The sequence below is a fragment of the Paralichthys olivaceus genome, chromosome 12 (assembly GCF_024713975.1).
Source record: "Paralichthys olivaceus isolate ysfri-2021 chromosome 12, ASM2471397v2, whole genome shotgun sequence".
NCBI lineage: Eukaryota > Metazoa > Chordata > Actinopteri > Pleuronectiformes > Paralichthyidae > Paralichthys > Paralichthys olivaceus.
The window spans coordinates 9,415,105-9,434,430 of NC_091104.1; the positions used below are offsets into that span (position 1 = coordinate 9,415,105).

At 41.8% G+C, this 19,326-nt stretch overlaps 2 protein-coding genes across 8 annotated transcripts; both read right to left on the reverse strand.

Moving 5' to 3' along the window:
* Positions 1-873: 873 nt before the first annotated feature.
* On the reverse strand, positions 874-6,616 carry LOC109636422 (microtubule-associated protein RP/EB family member 3-like). 4 transcript variants are annotated; one of them, XM_020098116.2, is made up of 7 exons: positions 6,459-6,616; positions 4,665-4,792; positions 4,438-4,583; positions 4,145-4,301; positions 3,079-3,221; positions 2,484-2,636; positions 874-2,177 (listed from the first exon to the last, which is right to left on the reverse strand). In XM_020098116.2, the coding sequence occupies exons 2-7, from the start codon at positions 4,783-4,785 to the stop codon at positions 2,109-2,111; spliced, it is 789 nt and encodes a 262-aa protein (XP_019953675.1). In that variant the 5' UTR covers positions 4,786-4,792; positions 6,459-6,616; the 3' UTR covers positions 874-2,108. The 4 variants fall into 4 exon arrangements, with proteins under 4 accessions (XP_019953675.1, XP_069392016.1, XP_019953673.1 ...); XM_069535915.1 differs by having other exon boundaries at positions 874-2,173; positions 2,480-2,636; XM_020098114.2 differs by having other exon boundaries at positions 4,109-4,301.
* A 761-nt stretch (positions 6,617-7,377) lies between these two features.
* On the reverse strand, positions 7,378-17,763 carry dpysl5a (dihydropyrimidinase like 5a). Of its 4 annotated transcripts, XM_020098113.2 has the most exons (14): positions 17,576-17,737; positions 17,162-17,394; positions 14,908-15,178; positions 13,048-13,206; positions 12,650-12,829; positions 12,457-12,525; positions 12,246-12,290; positions 11,463-11,538; positions 11,135-11,291; positions 10,906-11,047; positions 10,578-10,720; positions 10,244-10,451; positions 9,831-9,999; positions 7,378-9,011 (listed from the first exon to the last, which is right to left on the reverse strand). In XM_020098113.2, exons 3-14 carry the CDS (start codon positions 15,166-15,168, stop codon positions 8,926-8,928), a joined length of 1,695 nt encoding a protein of 564 aa, XP_019953672.1. In that variant the 5' UTR covers positions 15,169-15,178; positions 17,162-17,394; positions 17,576-17,737; the 3' UTR covers positions 7,378-8,925. The 4 variants fall into 4 exon arrangements, with proteins under 4 accessions (XP_019953672.1, XP_019953671.1, XP_019953670.1 ...); XM_020098112.2 differs by lacking the exon at positions 17,162-17,394 and having other exon boundaries at positions 17,576-17,763; XM_020098111.2 differs by lacking the exons at positions 17,162-17,394; positions 17,576-17,737 and adding an exon at positions 15,394-15,554.
* Between the last annotated feature and the right edge of the window lie 1,563 nt (positions 17,764-19,326).

The window sequence follows — 19,326 nt, forward strand, 5'->3', positions numbered from 1 at the left end:
CCAGAGAGGAGGTGCTGGCAGAGGCCAGTTCTTTTGTCAGGGGTCATGGTGGAGACCCAACTGACATGTTTTTAATACTGGCTCACTGCAAGCTTCAGTTTGGCAAGTACCAGGGCCGGAGATTTAGATGGCTCCTAGAGAACAGCCTTGGCTATGCACTATATTTAGTGCATAGCCAAGACTCAGTGTGTGCATCATCAAAAAAGGTCCATATTGTCCCATAGTCTTTGAAGGCACATTTTATTGTTATTATCATTATATTAACTGAAACAAACAAACAAACAAACAAACTTTGCAAAGGCATCAGTATTTGAGGGCACACTTTATTATTATGATATTTATAACCATAGAGATAAACATTACTAGTCACTAGTCAGAAACTGCACTCTGTAACTTCCTTCAGGTCCGTCCGGCAGGTCCGATGTTCGACTCCAGCTCACGGCGGGTGACTCGATTAACATACAACTCAAAATCTTCCACAAAGCCCAGGATTGTCGCCTGAATATAGTTGTAGGGAAAAATGTCACCGTTGCTTCTTTATTCTATGTTTCCCTGTGTTTTCCGCTTGTGCGCGAGAGCGAGAAGATCAGACTCTTTCCTCGCATGAGCGAGCGCTCTACCATCTGAGCTAATCCCCCGGCTGGTTCCGTTACTGTGAGCGTTCAGAGTTCTTGTCACATCATGTTTCATTATTTTTAAATTGTGTCTAGATGTTTATATTTATTCGTATTACCAAGCTTAAAATTTGTATAATGTATAATTATATCAATAAAAGTTTATCTAATTGTATAGTTTGTTGCATTCGTTCAGTGAAACTTTGAAAGCTATTGTAGACTTTACATTGCACTAGAAATCAATCATCACACAAAGCCATTTATTTCACAACCGCTTTATTTAGTCAAAAGTCAAAAGATGAGTGTTCTGTGGATGTTTACATGGTCCAAGAATGGGATTTCCAGAGCAGACGACAGCCAGTGTGCAAAGTAAAAAGAGCTTGGGAAGGACAGGGAGACTTCCTTGGTTAAACAGATCTCTTAATACTGAGTTTCTCATACGTCCTGGGCTACCAGCAAATCAAAAGTAGAAACACAAAATGATCAGCGGGAAAAAAAGACATGATAAAAGCTTTCATGTTAAAAAATCTGTCTGTATCAATTCTTCGTCAGGCTGCCGAGAATCAAACGTCAGCTCTGCTACGATCTAGAACCACGTGGTCGTTCTGCGGGCAGCTCTCCACCTCCGCCTGAAAGATGCAATGGCAACTAACCAGGATCGATCACAAAGTACATTTACAAAATATCACTCATTCACAGTCAATGTCTAACATTCTCATGCTCAGATATGTTGCGGATCAAAAATGAATAATTGCAGAGCACTAATCATTATACGCCTTGAGTCCATTACACCAAAGTATTTCCTCCAGTGTATCCACATGCCATGATCCTTCCATAAAACAAAATAAAAAGCTCGATGCAGCCTCAAACACACACCTTAACTCAAATCACATACAGGGCCCTCAGCTTTCAGCTCACATACAGTAGGTTTTGCACCGATTCTGCTACAGAAAGTTAATCGTAAGGAAATATAAGTTAAATAAATAAGAAATTGTTAATAAAAAGTCAGTTTTAGTAGCTCTGGGAGTGTCCTGATGGCACGTTGGAGCAGTGTTGTTAAGTGCTCTAGTAGTAGCATTAAGACTAATAACTCCATAATGAGCAAAGACATTGTTCTGTTCTCAGAAATCAAACTTTCAGTCATATTTACAGACTTAAATCTACTGTTTGCCCAAGAAACCTCCATGCCAGCGTCAACTTGATTTTCTGCGTTACTCATGCTGAAATAACTGGGATATGTCATACATTACTGTTATTGTTACTGTGTAAGTGGATGCAGGGGTGAGCAGCAACTGATGATGCAAAGTATGTCGATGGCCAGAGGGTAGATGGGGGGAGGTAACCGACTGATGAGAAAGAAAAGAAAAAATGGAGAGCGGGGATGATGGGGGGTATTTATAGAGAGCGTGCAGAGAGAGAGAGAGAGTAGAAAACAAATGAGGGCACAAAAGAAAAGGGAGAACGGAGATGTCCGAGGGGAGGGAGATGAAGGGTTCAGTATTCATCCTGGTCCAGGTGAGCTTGTTCTTCGAGGTCTTCGTCTTCTGGAGGCGCAAAGCCTTCCTGAGAGAAAAGATCGGTTTGTTTGTTTGTTAGTTGGGTTGTTTTTTCATTTGCAAAAACTACAGAACAATAATTGGTGGAAGGATGGAACATGGGCTGAGAAAGAACCCATTAAATTTGGGGTTTTGTTTTTCACTTTAATATTGAAAGATTCTGAGCGTTATATATTATATATTTCCTGACCACTGATGATATTCAAAGTTGCAGTTTCACTTAAGCCTCTCTGTAGTAATTCATTCTGAGAATAAAACAGTCCTCAGTGGTGCACTGCAGTCTATAGAGTTGTTGTTGGTTGTTAATACATGCCTCTGTTGCGTAGAGAATGTTTATTATCCTGCTGAGGACGGGGTTGTTTTCGCTCTCGTGCTCCTGGCAGATCAGCTCGATGTCCCGTAGTTTGCTGAAGTAGAAGTCTCTCTCCTTCTCTAGTCCGTCTACAGTCAACTTCATCTCCATCAACTGAGGGAAGAAACCGAAAAATGTGTTTCAGTGGGAGTTTCCAAAGAAAAAGTGATAACACAGCCACAGACATCAGTGTTTTCATCTTATCAACAGTTCTGAAACATGCAAACCATGCAAATGTTAAATAAAGAGTGGGGGTTATAGTGGGGGGGGGGGGGGGGGGGGTTTCTCAATATTTTCTTTTAATCTTAACTAAATTTGTGGTTTGAATGTAAAATAACCTTTGCTTTGGAAAGATTCAGAATAGATTTATATGTTATGTATAACAATGAAAATAAGACCGAAAACAACTGGATAACAATATTTTTCTTTTCATTGACAGTTGTCAGTAATTTTCAGACGTGAGACATGACAGTGAGCCAGAGTACAAAACACCAGAACCCTGAAACTACTGTGATTAAATGAGGATTTAGACTGTAGCTCCTCCATTCAACTCTACCTGTTGATTTAGCTCCATGATCTCCGCATCACTGCCTCCATTTCTAGACAAAGACGGGTTCTTCCGCAGGGCTGGAGTGTTGTGTTGGACCCGCTGTGGTGTTGGCATGTTTTTGGGAACTGTTGGAGATGTCCTCTGTGGTCCTGGATTTGGTCAGAGATGGTGATAGACGTCATTTGAATGAAAACAGAGTCGCTGCATTAATTGTTTTTGGCTTCGTAGCAACTGTAGCGATGGATGTAGCACATTATAGAGAGCTGATGTTATCAGCTTGTAGCATAAAGTTGTGCCTTTGATAGGTTGTTTTTGTGAATAATATAAAAGACACATATTGATATTGCCAGATTTCCAAGAAGCCAATTAAAAAATTTAAGAAACCGTTGAAAATCCAGTTTCTTGGAGTTAAAGTCTTAAATAAAAACTGCCAAACCTCTATAAGTGCTTCAGCAGAGGAGTCTCAAATCAAAGACAAAACATGCCATCTTGCAAGACTACAGTTTTCTCATAAATGCCCATTTACAACCACACAGCTTGCCAGTGGCAAAGTCACTCGGCAGGCGTATGAGACACTACAAATAAAATTAGGTTTTTTTGCCATCTTTACCAAGCAAAAAGCTTTCATGGAGCCAGAGCAAGGCTGTTCAAGCTGACGTTGTTGTTGTTAGTAAAATGACACACACTTAGTTTTTTATCAGTCTAGCTTTCAGGCAGATGAAGCTGCAGCTGTGTAATGCGATACACAGGAAAACACTGCTGCATTTGATATTTCCGTACATTATGAATTTGAACTAGGAGAGCAAGTTCAAACTGAAGTTGCATGATGTGAGTTTTGCTACCCCACCAATGCTGCCTCCCGCTGCGCAATGAGGTGATTCACCACCATCCCAGCAGAGACTCGCTCATACCTACGCAGTGTCATGTTGCTTGTGAATGCTGGGCAGTGAGATGGACCTAAAGAGGACAGGGAGCGCCTTCGGGCCATCCAAAGCTCAGCAAGACCGTGCAGCAACGGCAAAACTGTCGGGTTTACCTGGGTTTCTCTTTGGTTTGTGGATAAAGTGATCACCTGGGTTGGGGGAAGGGGCCACGTCCTGACCCTGTCTGGCTAGTAAAGGGTCGTACTCCTTCCCGTCGTAGTTGGCATCGAAGAACTTCTTGAACCATTGCACAAATTCAAAGTTGTCCTGGAACTTCCCTTTTACAAGCTTTTCCACGGGAATTATCTGCAGAGTGGAAATGGGAAATGCTTGAATAGGTCTGTGTGATACAACATGCAACGTAAGCATCTTGAGTAAGAGATGATACAATCATAAGTATTGAGTCAAACACATAATAATATGGTAATGAGAGGATTCTGACTTTGTCGACACTCATCCGTTTAAAAGCTGCCTGAAGAACTTTGAAGTTGTGTATAAATTCATGCTCCAGCTTGGCTTGAAATTTGACCTTCTTCAGCAGGATGCAACCTGGAAACAACATGTCCATGAACTGGCAATATGCTGCTCCTGGAAAACACAAAGACGAGGTAATTAGCCTCATTGTCCTGTTGTGGACAAACGTCAGGGACAACCGACTCTCAGCTTTACCTGAACAGAGCTGTTCGATCTTGGTGTAGGTGAGATGCAAAGAGTCGTTGACCCATGCCAGCATGTCATGTCGGCTGAGGTTGTCAATGGACACAGATGTGGCGTACACATTCACTGCCATCCCCTACCTGAGACAAAACAGCAAAGAGAGAAATAAAGTTTGTCAGTTTGCAGGATGTAAAAAATTAAGGTTTCAGTGGAATTAGGTGGAACTTTAGATCCAGAGAAATACATTCCCCTACAAAATCATAACAACTTCATAATGTCAGTTATTACCCAATAATGGAAGTAAACAAACTGATGTTTTCATATGATCAAGTTGGGCTGTTTGAAGACTTGGTTTCCTCCATCTTTCTGAGCTGCAGAGTGACATTCACCGATTCTTTCACATAACCTTTACCCATCGTATCAGACGTCTTTGACTTTGCACTTGACTTATTTAGGGCTTAAACTAATGATGGTTACCCCAACCAATCCTTGTTTGGCAAAGAATTGTGAAAAAGCCTTGTTACAATTTAAGTTGACGTCTTCAACCAACTTGTGATCCGACATTCAAAAGCCAAAAGTTAGTTGGTGTCACATAAAGAAAATTATAAACAGGAAATCGTCACATTTGAGAAGCTTGAACTTTGACATAATTGGCGTCTGCTTGTAAATGAAGTAACTTTCCGAATAGTTACTATCATTGTTTCAGCTGTAGAATTCATTCACTTGTGGACCTTCTCTTCTCTGACTAATTTCAATTAGGCCATATCCTGGATTTCTAATTTGCAATCTATAACATTAGCATCAAACCTTATGATCTTTATGATCTGTGTATATGTTGAAGTTGACATTTAGAGGGGAGGCGGAGGCAGATTAAATATCCAGGACTGGCTCTGAAACCACCGCAGCTGAGGGGCCTGTAAAAGAGACCCGAGCAATATCGGCCTGTGTGTCACTTGGATTTCTGGCTGTAAACAGTGTGGTTTTAGTTTTAATCTACAGATGTGTTGTGAGCACACACACACCCCACCCCCCAGATTAAACAGAAAAACCCTGAGCAGCTTTAGACATCTGACAGCTCCAGGCAAGCCTCACTTCGATTTTCCTCTGGTGTCCAACAACATTTGGACTGTGACACCTCGAAGGTCCCTGCAGTGAAGAAGATGGGGGACTTTAAATCGTCTTTGAGGTCACACCAGCGCCATGTGTCTGCAGCTCAGAGGGATGACACCGGCTGCACCTCACCTGCGATTTGCACGATTCCTGGTGAAAACACTGAGTGAACGCACGACGTTCCACCATGCACATTCCCCCACGGGGCTGCAGCCTGCAACCATGGCAGCGACAATACAGAGCACGCAGGTTCCGCCACATTAGCAGAAGCGTGCGATCCCTCTAAATAAAGATTATTCTTCTTCTTATTATTAATATAGCATCGAGGGCGGCGGAGGGGGAAAGGGAAGTCAATCTATTCTCCAATGGATATAAAAAAAAATCCACTGGGCCTTTGCTCCGATAATGACTGCAGCACAAAAAAAAAAAGTCTGGGACGAATGGGCGGGGGTCTGACATTTCAAGCCTGAGCTGAGAACAATAAATGAGCCCGTTTCGAAAAGCCGCAACGCTGGTCTTGCAGCGGCCCCCTCTGCGGGCCTCCCCGGATACACCTCCGGAGTGTCGGCTCTGGGCAGATCTGCTCAGCGCCTGGGAATCAAACACGCATCCCTCCACCAAACAAAGAGGAGCAGCAGGACGCGGCTCGGGATGAGTCCACCCTCCACCTCCCCGCGCTCATGCCTCCATACTCACTGCGTTTCACGGGTGTTGTTATCACGCTGGCAGGTTTCCTTCTGTCAGTGCCCGCTGCCGTCGTCGGTGTCGGACCCTGCGCTGCGGTGCTCGCCTGGTAACGGGCCGCCCCTGTCTGCAACGATCCGGCCGCGCACCGCGCATGCGCCCGACTCCATGCTGCTAAAGGTTCATTATAAATAGGACTTCGGCCTGTTCCAGCTCAGAGACACATGATGTGTGTGTCTGTGGGGTTTAAGGCCCCGCCACCGACGAAGGGCTTTTAGAGGGTTCAGGCTCAGGCGTCACGTACAAACCAAGAGTTTAATTTGTAATATAGAAATAAAAATAAAAAAAAGGCCTTAATTGTCAGTGTGTCATAGTGCCACTCCACTTGGTGCACGAGCAACACGATCTTGCAGAGATAGCAAATGATTATTCCACAGTCCACAGAGGTTAATGCACCATTTACAATAGTGGTTAAGATAAGAGGTGGAGCAGGCAGCTTTCTCTTTGGGTGTGGATTTAGTTGTTAGATAGAAGTTCTTCTTCTCCAGCTCTACTGGACAAATACACATAGGTACTAGACTTACACATAAATAGACATTATAGTTATAGGAGCGAGGGCAACAAAAGCTGTTTGTCATTGTATTATGATACAACAGTATGTATAGTACCACTCCGCTTGGTGCATAAGGAAAACATTCATGAAAACACAAAATAAATAACATATTTTATACCACCATAAGTATCAAAAGTATATTCACTTGTTCTGCAGTTTTCTGTCCCATGTGAGTGATATATAGATATATATATATATATTAATATATTTTACATTCATAGATGTTAATTTCCTATATGTTGATGCATTAGTAGCATTTTCTTGTTGCAAAGAACAAAATAAAAAAAGCAAAATTTGAAATCAGATACAGCACTCAGCTGAGGATTTCCTTGTGGTTTATTTGCACTCAAATCATGTGATAAAGAGCTGCAAGAAAAACTAGAGAGATAAACAGAATTCAATGTGACAACACATTGTTCAGCACCGGTGTAGATTTGGGAGGGAGGAGGAAACAACACAACATTTGCTGGAGCTTCTAAAAATAAAAAAGTGAAATAAAAAAGCGTTGTGGGACTTTTACTGTATCACGCATCTTCGGAACATAACTGGGTCTAAACATTGAGCTAAATCTCGTGTGCAACCCTGCTAACTGTGGAGTTGTGACAAAAATAACAACAAAATCAGAGACTAAGACAAATATTCACAAAAAAAGATCTGTAACTAAGCACAAACAATGAAAACAAAGAGGTTGAGAACAAGTTACGATCCTGAAAAAAACAGCATCCATCGACAAACATCTCTACGTGAATCCTAAAGAGGATCCCTTCACCTTCTCTGTGCTTCACAGTGGTACATTACATCTGAGGTGTCAGTGAGGGAATGTTTTAAACGCCGCAGTTTCAGAACGAATCAAAAAAAGAAAAGAAACACAAATGACAGCAGTCAACATGTCAGAGGTCACGACCTGTAGCGGCAGGTTGCAGAGGTGTGTTTGAGGGTGTCAGTGTTCTCAGGTGAGAAAAAGGCAGTTTGGGTGAGACTCTTTGCTCGCTGTGGAAAATGAATTTGACCACAAGAGGATTCTGTGACATTAGCTCAAGCTATGCTACCATGCACAGTGCACACAGCGTAGGTTCATTCACATTCAGTAGGGGGTGGAACAGAAGTCTGTAAACATGAGCTGAAATGCTAATCTGAAGACGATAAATTACTGAACCTAAGTGTTTTTTTAAATAATTCAACACAGTAGCATCAAACGGAGAAAGCTCAAATGATACAGTATAAAAAATAAATTAACAAACACATGTAAAAGGTTAACTTGCATTACGTTGTTTTTCATTATTCGGTCAATTGCATTGTTTTATTTTTTATGTGCTGACATATTAATGTCATGCCGACACCCTTTTAATAATCCTTCACATTTCATTCACCATGACGCGCAGTTAAAAAGACATTTGTGACATTTGTGACATTAAATCATGTAAAAAGGCATCTAAATAGTACATGATACAAGTGCAAAATCGTATTTTACAGTGAGGTAACACAGTCGCATCGTAAAAATCATGACTCACCTTCCTAAAACTATGAGTTAGTTACAGTATTCCCCCTCTAACCACATCTAACAGCCACATTAATTCATTGGCATGTTCTTTTTTATTTTCTGCTTATTTTTTGGGAAACATTTGACTGAAATTTGGTAGCTGTAATCGCTTAACAAAGGTTTTCCTTGGTTGACTCCATGTTCCATTATTGTTACGGCAATGTATACAGTTTAATGTTTTACAGTCCTAAATAACTCATGAAAACATGACTCCATTACCCCACAAATACACTAAGCTTCCAGAAAGAAAAACAAAGTCGTCTTGCTTGGCCAAATGTTTCCCTCAGGTATCGTTCTTCCGCTTCATGTGACGTCCTCCTGATTACTCACCAGATCCCGCTGGACCTGCCTCCAGGGGGAGCGAGGATCCTGGCCGAGGACCTCTTTGGAATGTTGTCATCGACCTGGGCACCTGAAACATAAGGGGGGGGGGTCACTTGGGTTTAGCAGTGAAACACAAGGAACTATAGTTTTTTCAAAGTAGTACTTAAGAGCAGCTCAATCATATTTTCTTGTGGTGTTGTACAGGCTTCTCCAGACGGCTTATAATCAGTCCAAAGCAGTTCTAGTCAGATTGAAGGATTGCAACATACTTCAACAGATCAAAACAATTCCTTTCATTCCATTTAGAACGCTGCTCGTAACATTTATAATGTAAATGTACGATTTCCATTGGCATAAAATCTGACAAACCAGTGTCTGAATGATGCTTTTTCTTGAACAGAGAAATCTATGTTATCTTTTTAGGCAAGTTGAATCCCCAGGAACCAGGATGAAGTAAACTTGGTGTCAAAAAAAACTCTGCATCTGTTCCTCATTGATCTAAAGGTATACTGGGGAGTGTGACGTGGTGCTTCTAGGCTTTAAGGCATCAACTATGGATCTCTTATACTCTATTTATCTATGTAAAATAATGGAAAAGAGAAGCGTGTAAACTTTTTATACCTTGGCAACTCAATCTATAATATCTTTTATTATGACAGATGTGTAATTCATTTGAGTCCCTCAGACCAACAAGATGCACTGTAACTGTCCAGGTTACTTTAACTATAGCTCCCTCATCAGGCCAGTCCTCAGATTTTGTGAAGGCCAGAACAGCAGCAGCAAACCAGGTTGCCCCACTATTGTTTTCATACTTTTTATAAATGGGCACCAGTCTGAAAAAGTACTTTCCCTCATATATCTGACATATCTGATCCGTATGTACGACACGCCTTGTGTTGGTCCTCACCAGACAGGCTGAAGCTGGACTCGTGGAGGTCCCTCAAGCCCCCGTGCCTGGTGCAGGGGCGCGTCGGAGTGTCCACATCTGATGCCCCAAAGTCCCTCTTTCCTGAGTTGGCCACCGCAACAACGTCCCCTGTGTACGGCTCCCGCTCCACAGCTTTCACCGCCTGGCACTGGTGGGTGACATCACACATACACAGACACACATGAAGGAAGAGGATAGCGAACACGTTCAAACTACAAATGTGCACGAGTAAATATCACTAATAAGCAGTAAAGAAGTGGTGACTGTCTTCTCTGTGGTACAAAAGCTTCCCTGTGAAATCGAAATGATGTTTCAATGACATGTTTGGTGCTTTAATTCCTGATTGTGTCGTAACATTGCACACTGTGGTTTTAACAAATTCTGTCCGATACCTTTTCCCTCTGAACCATCTTCTTGTAAAGATAATCCGGGAAGGTTCTCAGGGGGCAAAACTTTCCAGAGCCTTCAGCACATGTGAACATGCCATTTTCATAGACCAGTCGCCCACGGCTGATGGTAACCAGGGGAACACCGTGACAACGGAGGCCCTCATACAGGTTCATATCTCCTCCCTGGACCTGGTTGTCCACAGAAATGGTCCTGCAGGCAAAGATAGAGAGACGTGACCCAGTTTAGCTCGACAAAAAGCTAACCAGCCTGTGAGACATGAGATGAGAGCTGGAGTGAGACAGACTGGTCGATGAATGGATGGATCCGGTTTCATACTTTGATCCCTCGGGGTCCCAGACCACCACATCAGCATCTGCTCCTGGGATGATCCTGCCTTTCCTGGGATAGAGGTTGTAGATCTTGGCTGCGTTTGAGCTTGTGACTGCTACAAAGCGATTCTCATCCATCTTACCCCCGATCTATGAATTACAACAAACACAAAAACGTAAATCTGCAATCTGCAAATCTAACTGATGCACTGAAAGCAGGAGTCTTTCGTGCCTCTTCTGTCTTTGTTTTTTGTTTTTTTCAAATCGATAACCTCAAAGCCAAAACAGATGTCCTGTTCGTGGAAGTTCTCTGGGAACAAAAGAGCTACACATACCACTCCTTTCTCCCAGATGACGCTCATGCGGTCCTGTATGCCAGGGAGCCCGTGGGGGATCTTTGTGAAATCGTCCTTACCCATGGCTCTCTGTTTGATGGTGAATGGACGATGATCGGACCCCACAACATTCAGAGTGTCACTGCAGGCAGAACAGAGGAGAAGAGAAAGGTCATGCTTAGATTTTAAAGCAGTTGGAAAAGTGGAATGTGACATTTTATAGACTTACTTTCCCAGCAGGCTCATTAGGAAATTGGGGGTACAGGGGTCCAGGCGGAGAGGAGGCACGGTAACATGGGCAGCAGCGTGGGCCCAGTCCTGATGATAGTACTGCATACCGTTCAGCACAGTGTGGGCCGTGGTTGTTTCCCCATGGACCACCTTACCTACAATATACACATACACTGGATTAAATCTCAGAGAGAAAATGGGTTAAAGATTAAATAAGATTTCATGCTAAAATGTGATTTTCTAAATTTAGTAGAATGTAGATATATATAAACTTTACTCATCTTTTAAAACAGTAACACCAGATGTAAAAAGAAACTAAGCCTCACCTTGCATCTTGGCTGTGGCAACCACATCTCCTGCAGACATGCTGGACACATTCACAAGGTAGATCGGGCAGTGGGCCTACGGAAAACAACCCACAATCAAGAGGTATGAAATGGATTTAAGCTAAATGCTTCTGTCAACATGCTAAAATGTTCACAATATTAACATGCTGATGTTTAGCAGGTATCATGTTAGTAAATAGTCATAGTAAAGTATGAGACAAATTCTACCCAAAAACAAGCGACATTAAACGTAAAAGGGCAAAGTTACAAGAATTTATCCTGTGGGGAACATGAATGTCTCAGCCGAATTTCATGTTTCCATCCAATTGTTGAAAAATGGTTGATTCAGAAGCACAAATAAGAACCTCTTGGTGGTGCTAAGGAGAAAGTCGGGCATTATCAATGTCAGAAGAAGACAACCTCTGAGGACCATGAATGTCTTCAAAGAATTCTGTGGCATTTAATCTAGTTGATCTTGTAGTTATGCTGGTTCGCTTTAGAAGATCCAGTAGATTTTGTAATATTTCAGAGGGTAAATGAACGCCTTGACCTGCTGGTGGTGTTAGAGACTCAGGGGAATCATCACAGTCAGTATGATTCATCCTCTGGGGACTTTTTATAGAAGTTATTATAATCCATTTAATATTTCTTACATTATTTCAGTCTGGAACAACAATACCATAACCGGGTCTACAGTATACAGTACCATATGTTTACATTAGGTATATATATTATATTCATTTAATATATTATATTTATGAGTACCAGCGACCTCTCACTCACCCTGTTGGCGATGGTGATTGCCCTGTGGGTCGCCTCTGCTTCCAACTGTAGAGAAACAGAAATCTGTGAGGAATCATCTAAGTGTTCCAGAGGTGGAACGATATAGACAGAAACAGTATTATTATTAAAACAAGAGTCTGGCTGTAAAGAAAGTAATTTAAATGACAGACAATAATTAGAGGGAAGATCTGATTAAACCTGACTATCGTACCTCTTCAGGTCTGCTAATTTCAATCCCCTCAGGGCCACTGATACCCAGGTCCAGTGCTTCCTTTGCACCCTGATAAGAGGAAAGAGAATGCCACACATTAATAACATATAAAAGCATATCATATCATAATAAGTCAATATTCTATCATCAATCAATCTGTAAATATATACACACTGAAAGGATTCTCCCTCACCTCTGCCACCAGTTCCCCGTTCTCAGCATGGACTCTGGCGATCGCTCCGATGTCCTTGCAGTGCTGCAGGGCCTGGAAGAGCTCGCTGTCTCTCAGCATGAACATGTCCTTATAGGCCATGAACATCTGAAAGGAGTTCACCCCTTTCTCTCTCACCAGCTTCTCCATCTCAGCTTGTACCTGCAGGAGGAGATAAATGAGCATCTCAGTACAGAATGTACAGAATGAATGACCACACGTTTGTGTCCATGCTGGACGTTTCATCCACAAAGGAGTTACATGTTTTCATTCAGCTTTATGCATAAGTGCTAAATTAATTTTATGAAGGAAGGGACACGGGCAAAGGAAAAAGCCATTCACTTTCAAGCAGGATGCTGGGAAGCACAGTGTCACTGTACCTTTGGGCCCCACCAAGTGACTCCCACGTGCAGAGCGTAGTCACAGCAGGTTTTGGAGTCAGCCAAGCTGCGGCAATTCTCGTAGGCTTCCAGCAAAGACTCATTCTTTTCTGGCAGAACGTGACCAATCACCATTGTCGTGCCACCGGCAAGAGCAGCCTGGGAAAAGAAAAACACAGAATAGCACTCAGTTGAATAGCAATCATGTAGAATGTCATATGCATAGGTAATTGAGTTGTTTTGCTTCTGCTTCTCACCGATAGATGTAATAACTAATGATTTGACCCATTGTAATGTAACACTATAATGATCTGAGGTTAAATGAGAAGCAGACCTTTAAATTAACAATAAAAGGAAGCATTACGTGACACTCAAGCAGAAGATATTGATCTTTAAAGTTCATAAGTACTGAAGAGACCATAATCTACTGATCAACTAAGCATGTAAGTAAAGCCTCTGTTCTTTATCTTTATGGTTATTTGCAGATGACTGTTGAGGGAATATGAATCCTTACACAGGTACGGAAAGACTGGACTGACTGCCCCTCACAGTATAAACTGCAAATTTCCCTAATGTGGGACTGATAAAGTATTATCTTATCTTATCTTATAATCAGAGGCATTTAAAGAAGTAACAGCACATAAATGAATGAGTGTTTTTATCCCCTTAAAAAAACATATATTTAAGTTTTAAGCTACAGTACAAGTAAAGAGAGAGTGTGTTTTGTGTACGAGTGCATGCTTCACGCAGCATCTGTCAGCTGAGCCTAGAGAGTGGAGTAGTGTGTAGTGGGTGGGAAGACGAAGGGGGGGGGGCATGTCTGACAACCATTGTCTCCAAGCACAATGGCGCGAGTGAAAAGGCTTTTTTGCGGCAGCCTTTGCAGCAGCTCCCTGGTTTCCATGGAAACAGATTCTCATCTGCATTTGGAGATGCAGACGGAGTCATGCCGGAGCGCGGCAGTGGGTCGGGAGGGAGGGGGAGCGGACGGAGAACAGTGGAGAATAGTGTCTGTCACCACGCTCCACCGCTCCGTCCGCTCACAGAAACATCTGAATTCCAGTGCGCGTCATCTCTCAGCTCCCATCATCTCCAAGTGCTACAGAGTGATGAGTCATCACGGTGCTCAGAAAGCAGAGTGGGGTCTCCCGGTCTCATCAGCAGCCACAATGACCAGACGTTCTGGCAGCTGTTCGACTGCTGAGCGCTACACCAACAAAATGCCAAATCATCTCTGTGGGATGTTGACAGACTCTTCAACCATGTGAAGCTTTCAGAGAATAAACAGTTTGGCTGCAGTTAATCATTGTTAGAGTCTTTCTAGTCTTTGAACGTAGTGTTTGTTTTCTGGAATATTCAATTCATTACTTTGCCTATTAAATATCAGAAAGTTGTGAAAGATGCTCATAACAAAGTGGTTTTCACTTGCTGGTTCTTTGCTGTTTTAGCTGCGATGTCCTCCATATACTACCAACATTTATATATATATAAATATAATCATATATTATATGAGCCTTTCACAGACATATGTTATGTTTACAGCTTTATGAAAACTTGTATTTTACAGAACAAACAATGCAGGAAAATGCTTTGGCTGTTGAAAATGGTGTCATTACGTTAAGTTAAGTTAACATTAAGTTATCCATGTTATCCAAAACATCTTAAGCAAAAAACAAGAAGCATTAACACCAGTGGAACGTTTTTGTTTGTGATCTTCTGCAGTATCAGAATAAAAGGGATATCCAGGAAAGTCAAAATGATAGAAAACGATGCTCTGTAAATATACGAGTGTTATTCTGCTCTCACTCTGTTCTACATTTAGGGCATGTTTCTGTCTTTGCATTTCCAGCAGGACTTTACCTTGGTGCCGCTGTAGTAGTCGTCTGCCGTGGTGGCATTCATGAAGTTCTCCTCCAGGTGGACGCTGGTGTCGATGCCACCGGGGAGGACCAGTTTTCCAGAGGCGTCTATCACTTTGGCCCCGCCGGGGATCATCAGCTCCTTCCCCACCTGCTGGATGATGCCGTTCTCGATGTAGACGTCGGCCTCCTGGGTGCAGTCGTCGTTCACCACCTTGCCACCCTTTATCAGGATCCGCACCATCGCTGAGCTGGAAGACATGGCTATCGCTCTGTGAGGCGGAGAGAAAAAACAGATTCCACAACAGGGATTTAAGATTGAGATCTGATTGTGTAAAACCACCACATCACAAAAACACAAGAAAAGTTACACAAGTACAACCCTAACCCCCCCTAACTACCATCCTAACCTTTCAAACTGTTTGGTCCTGGAAAGAACTTGAGGCATTTCCACAAGAACTTACAGAAAATGAACATTTCACTGTACCTCATTCTGAGACAGTGTAGTAAGACTGTGGAAGAGAGTGAAGGGTCAGTGATGCTGCTCTGAGACCAGTCCGTCAGCCTGTGACTGACATCAGCTACGAGACTGGAAGAGTAACGGCCGTGTCAGTCACCGCCTGAGACCTGGCGTCCTAGTGGACCGCGATGTGGTGGTAAACAGAAAGAAGCTGAGAGACACGGCTCTGAAAGGCCATTATTCTGAAAGGACTGAGGCAGCATTAGGCTACTTACAATTCACTCACTATGAAGCTGCAGAGAGAGAATCACAATGGATGAAAAATAAGAATAAAGTAAGCTGAGGTGGATTCTCTTACACAACATACAAGCCGAATAGCTCTACTCTACTCCAGTGGGTCAGTAAGAGAAATTACTGGGGTAGAAAAATTCATGTTAGTTTTATCTTGCTTAATTTTTTGGGGCTTATCTCCACTCTCTCCTGTCTTTCTTTCAAATATTGGTATATTATTACGTGCAAAGGCATAAAATGATTCTAATGAAACAATAAAGTTACAGTTTCAGCTGAACTGCTCTCTACAACTTGGTTCTAATATCAAAACCAGGTTCGTAGCTCTGCATTGACTGATGACTCAGTGAATTAGGAAGGAAAATGTATTTATACTAGATATTTAACGAGTGATCTCAGTATTTTTATACTGGACATTCAGACCTTAAAAGCAGATGAATTGATTAAGAAACCTTTTCCTGGTAGTTAAAGAGCATTTAAACGTTTAGTAGATTTGCTGCGCCACTGGCGACTGATGACACTGTGAATTTTGAAGCAGTTAACATTCTATACGTATAAATGAATGGATATAGTATTGACTGATGCCAATATATTTAAAATTGAAAATTTTAAGCAAGAAAGCAGAACATTTAAGAGGAAAATTCACAGTGAAGGAACCTTTTAAATGTGTTAAATCAAATTGTCATCACAATTGTATATATGATGAAATATAAAATCAAAGATAAACATTGAGTCCTTCTAGTCTTGTTGGTGTAAAATATCCTGATCACAACCACTACTTTGTGTTGCTCTACTCTTTTCTACTTATTGCATCAAAAAAACATGCAAAATTTGTAATAATCCCAAAAATAAAACCACACTGTGTTTTCAACAGTTCCTGTCAGTGGTTAACTATTCATGAACAACAAAGAAACAAGTCTCTACCTTCCTTTACACACAACTCCTCTAATGATGGAGTGCATTCGCTTAATGTGTGTGTGTGTGTGTGTGTCTCCATCCTGCGTGCTTGCGTGTGTGTGTGCGTGCAGGGTGTGTACGAATGAGGGTGCGGCAACTTTACTGCATGGACTCCCTCACACATCCAGCAGATCTGATGGCTGATACTGTCTCAGATATCCTCTTACTCACATCACATAGGATAAATATTAGAAGGCAACACATTATATTGACATCATATAAAGCATGGAAGCAGCTGCAGGCCATAATAAAGTTATCATTATTATTCGAATAAGAGTTACCACTGTGGAAGTTAGTCAATAATCAATATGTGAGCTTGTGTTGCCTGTTTAAACACTCCAGCACGGTAAATATCTGCAATTTTATTATAGCAAATATTCAATAATTGATTATAGATGAAGCAGACACAACATTTACTATGAGCTGCCCTGACATTTGCCTAAATATTTTCATCTCTTTACTGATTTGTGTGTAAAAATCCATGAAATCACTGGTCAATCTCAACTATTTCCACTTCAGAATGATTGGATGAGTGAATACAGGGATTTACGTGTGATGTTGAGATGATGACACTTGACACAAAGAAACCGGTCCCCATCCGGCATGAGCGGCTGCACAGCCTTCATCATTATCATCGACCTAGAAACCACAGCTCCAGCAGCCTCCTCCTCCTCCTCCCAGACCTCAGCCCCTCCTCCGGTGCACTGTGACCGGCCTGGATCACCGGTGCATCGGCCTCTCACCTGCTGGAGGCAGGTTAGACGAGGAGACACCCCAGACCTGCTGCAGCCAGGGGAGGAGGAGGAGGAGGAGGAAGAGGAGGGAGCATGGAAACAAAGTCTCCAGCAGAAGAGGATTTCCGCCCAGACACACACACACACACACAGAGATAAACAGACACAGACACAGATAGACACACACACTTGCAGGCAGAATGAATCTGATGAAGATGAGCATCACATACCTGCTCTATGGAACCTGATGCTGCTGCTCCACTCGGCTCCCCCGTTACTTTCTGTGTGAGTGCAACACAACCCGTGGACTGCACTTCCCAAGGAGCGACACACACACACGCACACACACACACATACACACACATACACACACACACACCAGATGGATGCCTTCCTGGCCGGTCTGAGACCAGCAGCATCAGCCCCCATCAAGTCAGCAAGAGGATGCAAGGGACACTTCCCTTTATGGCTTTCCAAATAAAATCCTCCACAGTGATTATCCTATGCAACTTTATTTAGTCATGCAAACTTCTTCATCCAAGAGGGAATCTTCATCAACAACCTCCAACAAACCCTGACTGTATGTGTATTTTGTCAGATGAAGAGAATCACCTTTTCACTAGATCTACGATTTGACAAATCATTGCAATGCTGGTAAAACAGTTTTTTGTTTGTGTCCGACCTTATGAGATGATAACTGATCGATCATTGTGTGAACTGATGGTATATTTACATTTATAGGATAACACAGTTGGCCGATCACTTGTTTTACCATGTTGTAATTTCTTAAAAAAAAGGAATAAAGTGTCAAAAATAAATTAATTAATAAAATTGAAATAATCATCTTATGCCTGATTATGCGTAAGATATTGAATTCATGCTTTTTCTTAACTTCAAGGGGTATTTCAACATTTAAAAACAGTATTTAATTTGAATAAATATCTATAGAAACTCACACATTGACAACTTTAATCAAATGCATGAGTAATTTGAACACCATCAGATTTCATGATATTAAATATGTCTTATTTATTATTTTGAGTAAGAACACCAGTGCATTTCTATAGCTGATCAATATTTTTTAAAAAGGCCTCATTTGTTTTTGTGGCAGTATTGACTCTGTCCTTTGGCAAGCTTTTATTTTGTAGGCCTACCCCCTGAGTTCCGGGGCCATCCCCTCTATATAGAGCTGACTTGACGCAGCTCGCAGCCTCCAGGACATGAGACGGTGATGAGGACCAATCAGCGGCGAGCAGAGAAGGCTTGGTCGCCTGAGCAACCAATCAGTGCAGACTTTGGGCGTGTCCGCTGTGAGGAGGCTATACCACTGTGAGAGGAAGAGGGGGGGCTGCACAACAAGGCTGCACAATGAGATTATTCTAACGTGGCATCATCATTATTATCTTTTTACTCGTTAAAATGTCTCTTTGAGCTTTGATGACGAATCTTTACAACATATTCTCTGACCTGAGACGTTTATAATTAAAGGAAACAGAAATATAACACAGATAAATTACATATTTATGAGCAGATTTAATGAGCAGGTGTAAGTGCAGAGCCCATAAAGTCTGTGTAATGGCCTGATGAAGATTTGTAGAGTGGCGACATGTTGAGGTGAGATCAGTGAAGAGCTTCAGGACAACACGCTTATTTATAGAGCAAGGGAGCAAATTAAAAAACATCTTCTGCTGCACGGCATGATGGGAAAGAAACTGGACATCATCTCAGCATCCTGATGATTAGAAATGTTATTCACTAAGCCTCAGTCCACATAATCATGAGTGATCATTGCATGAATATTTGGAAGTTCATCATAATTTCAAGGTTTCTGTGAAATCATTCATACACAGGGCCAAGGACAGAGAGACACAATGAAAGTTAAATATAATAATAATAACAATAATATGTGAAATTATTAAAATGAATAATGATGATGTAGATATTTAAATGCTATTTTCTATCTATCTAATACTTTAAATTA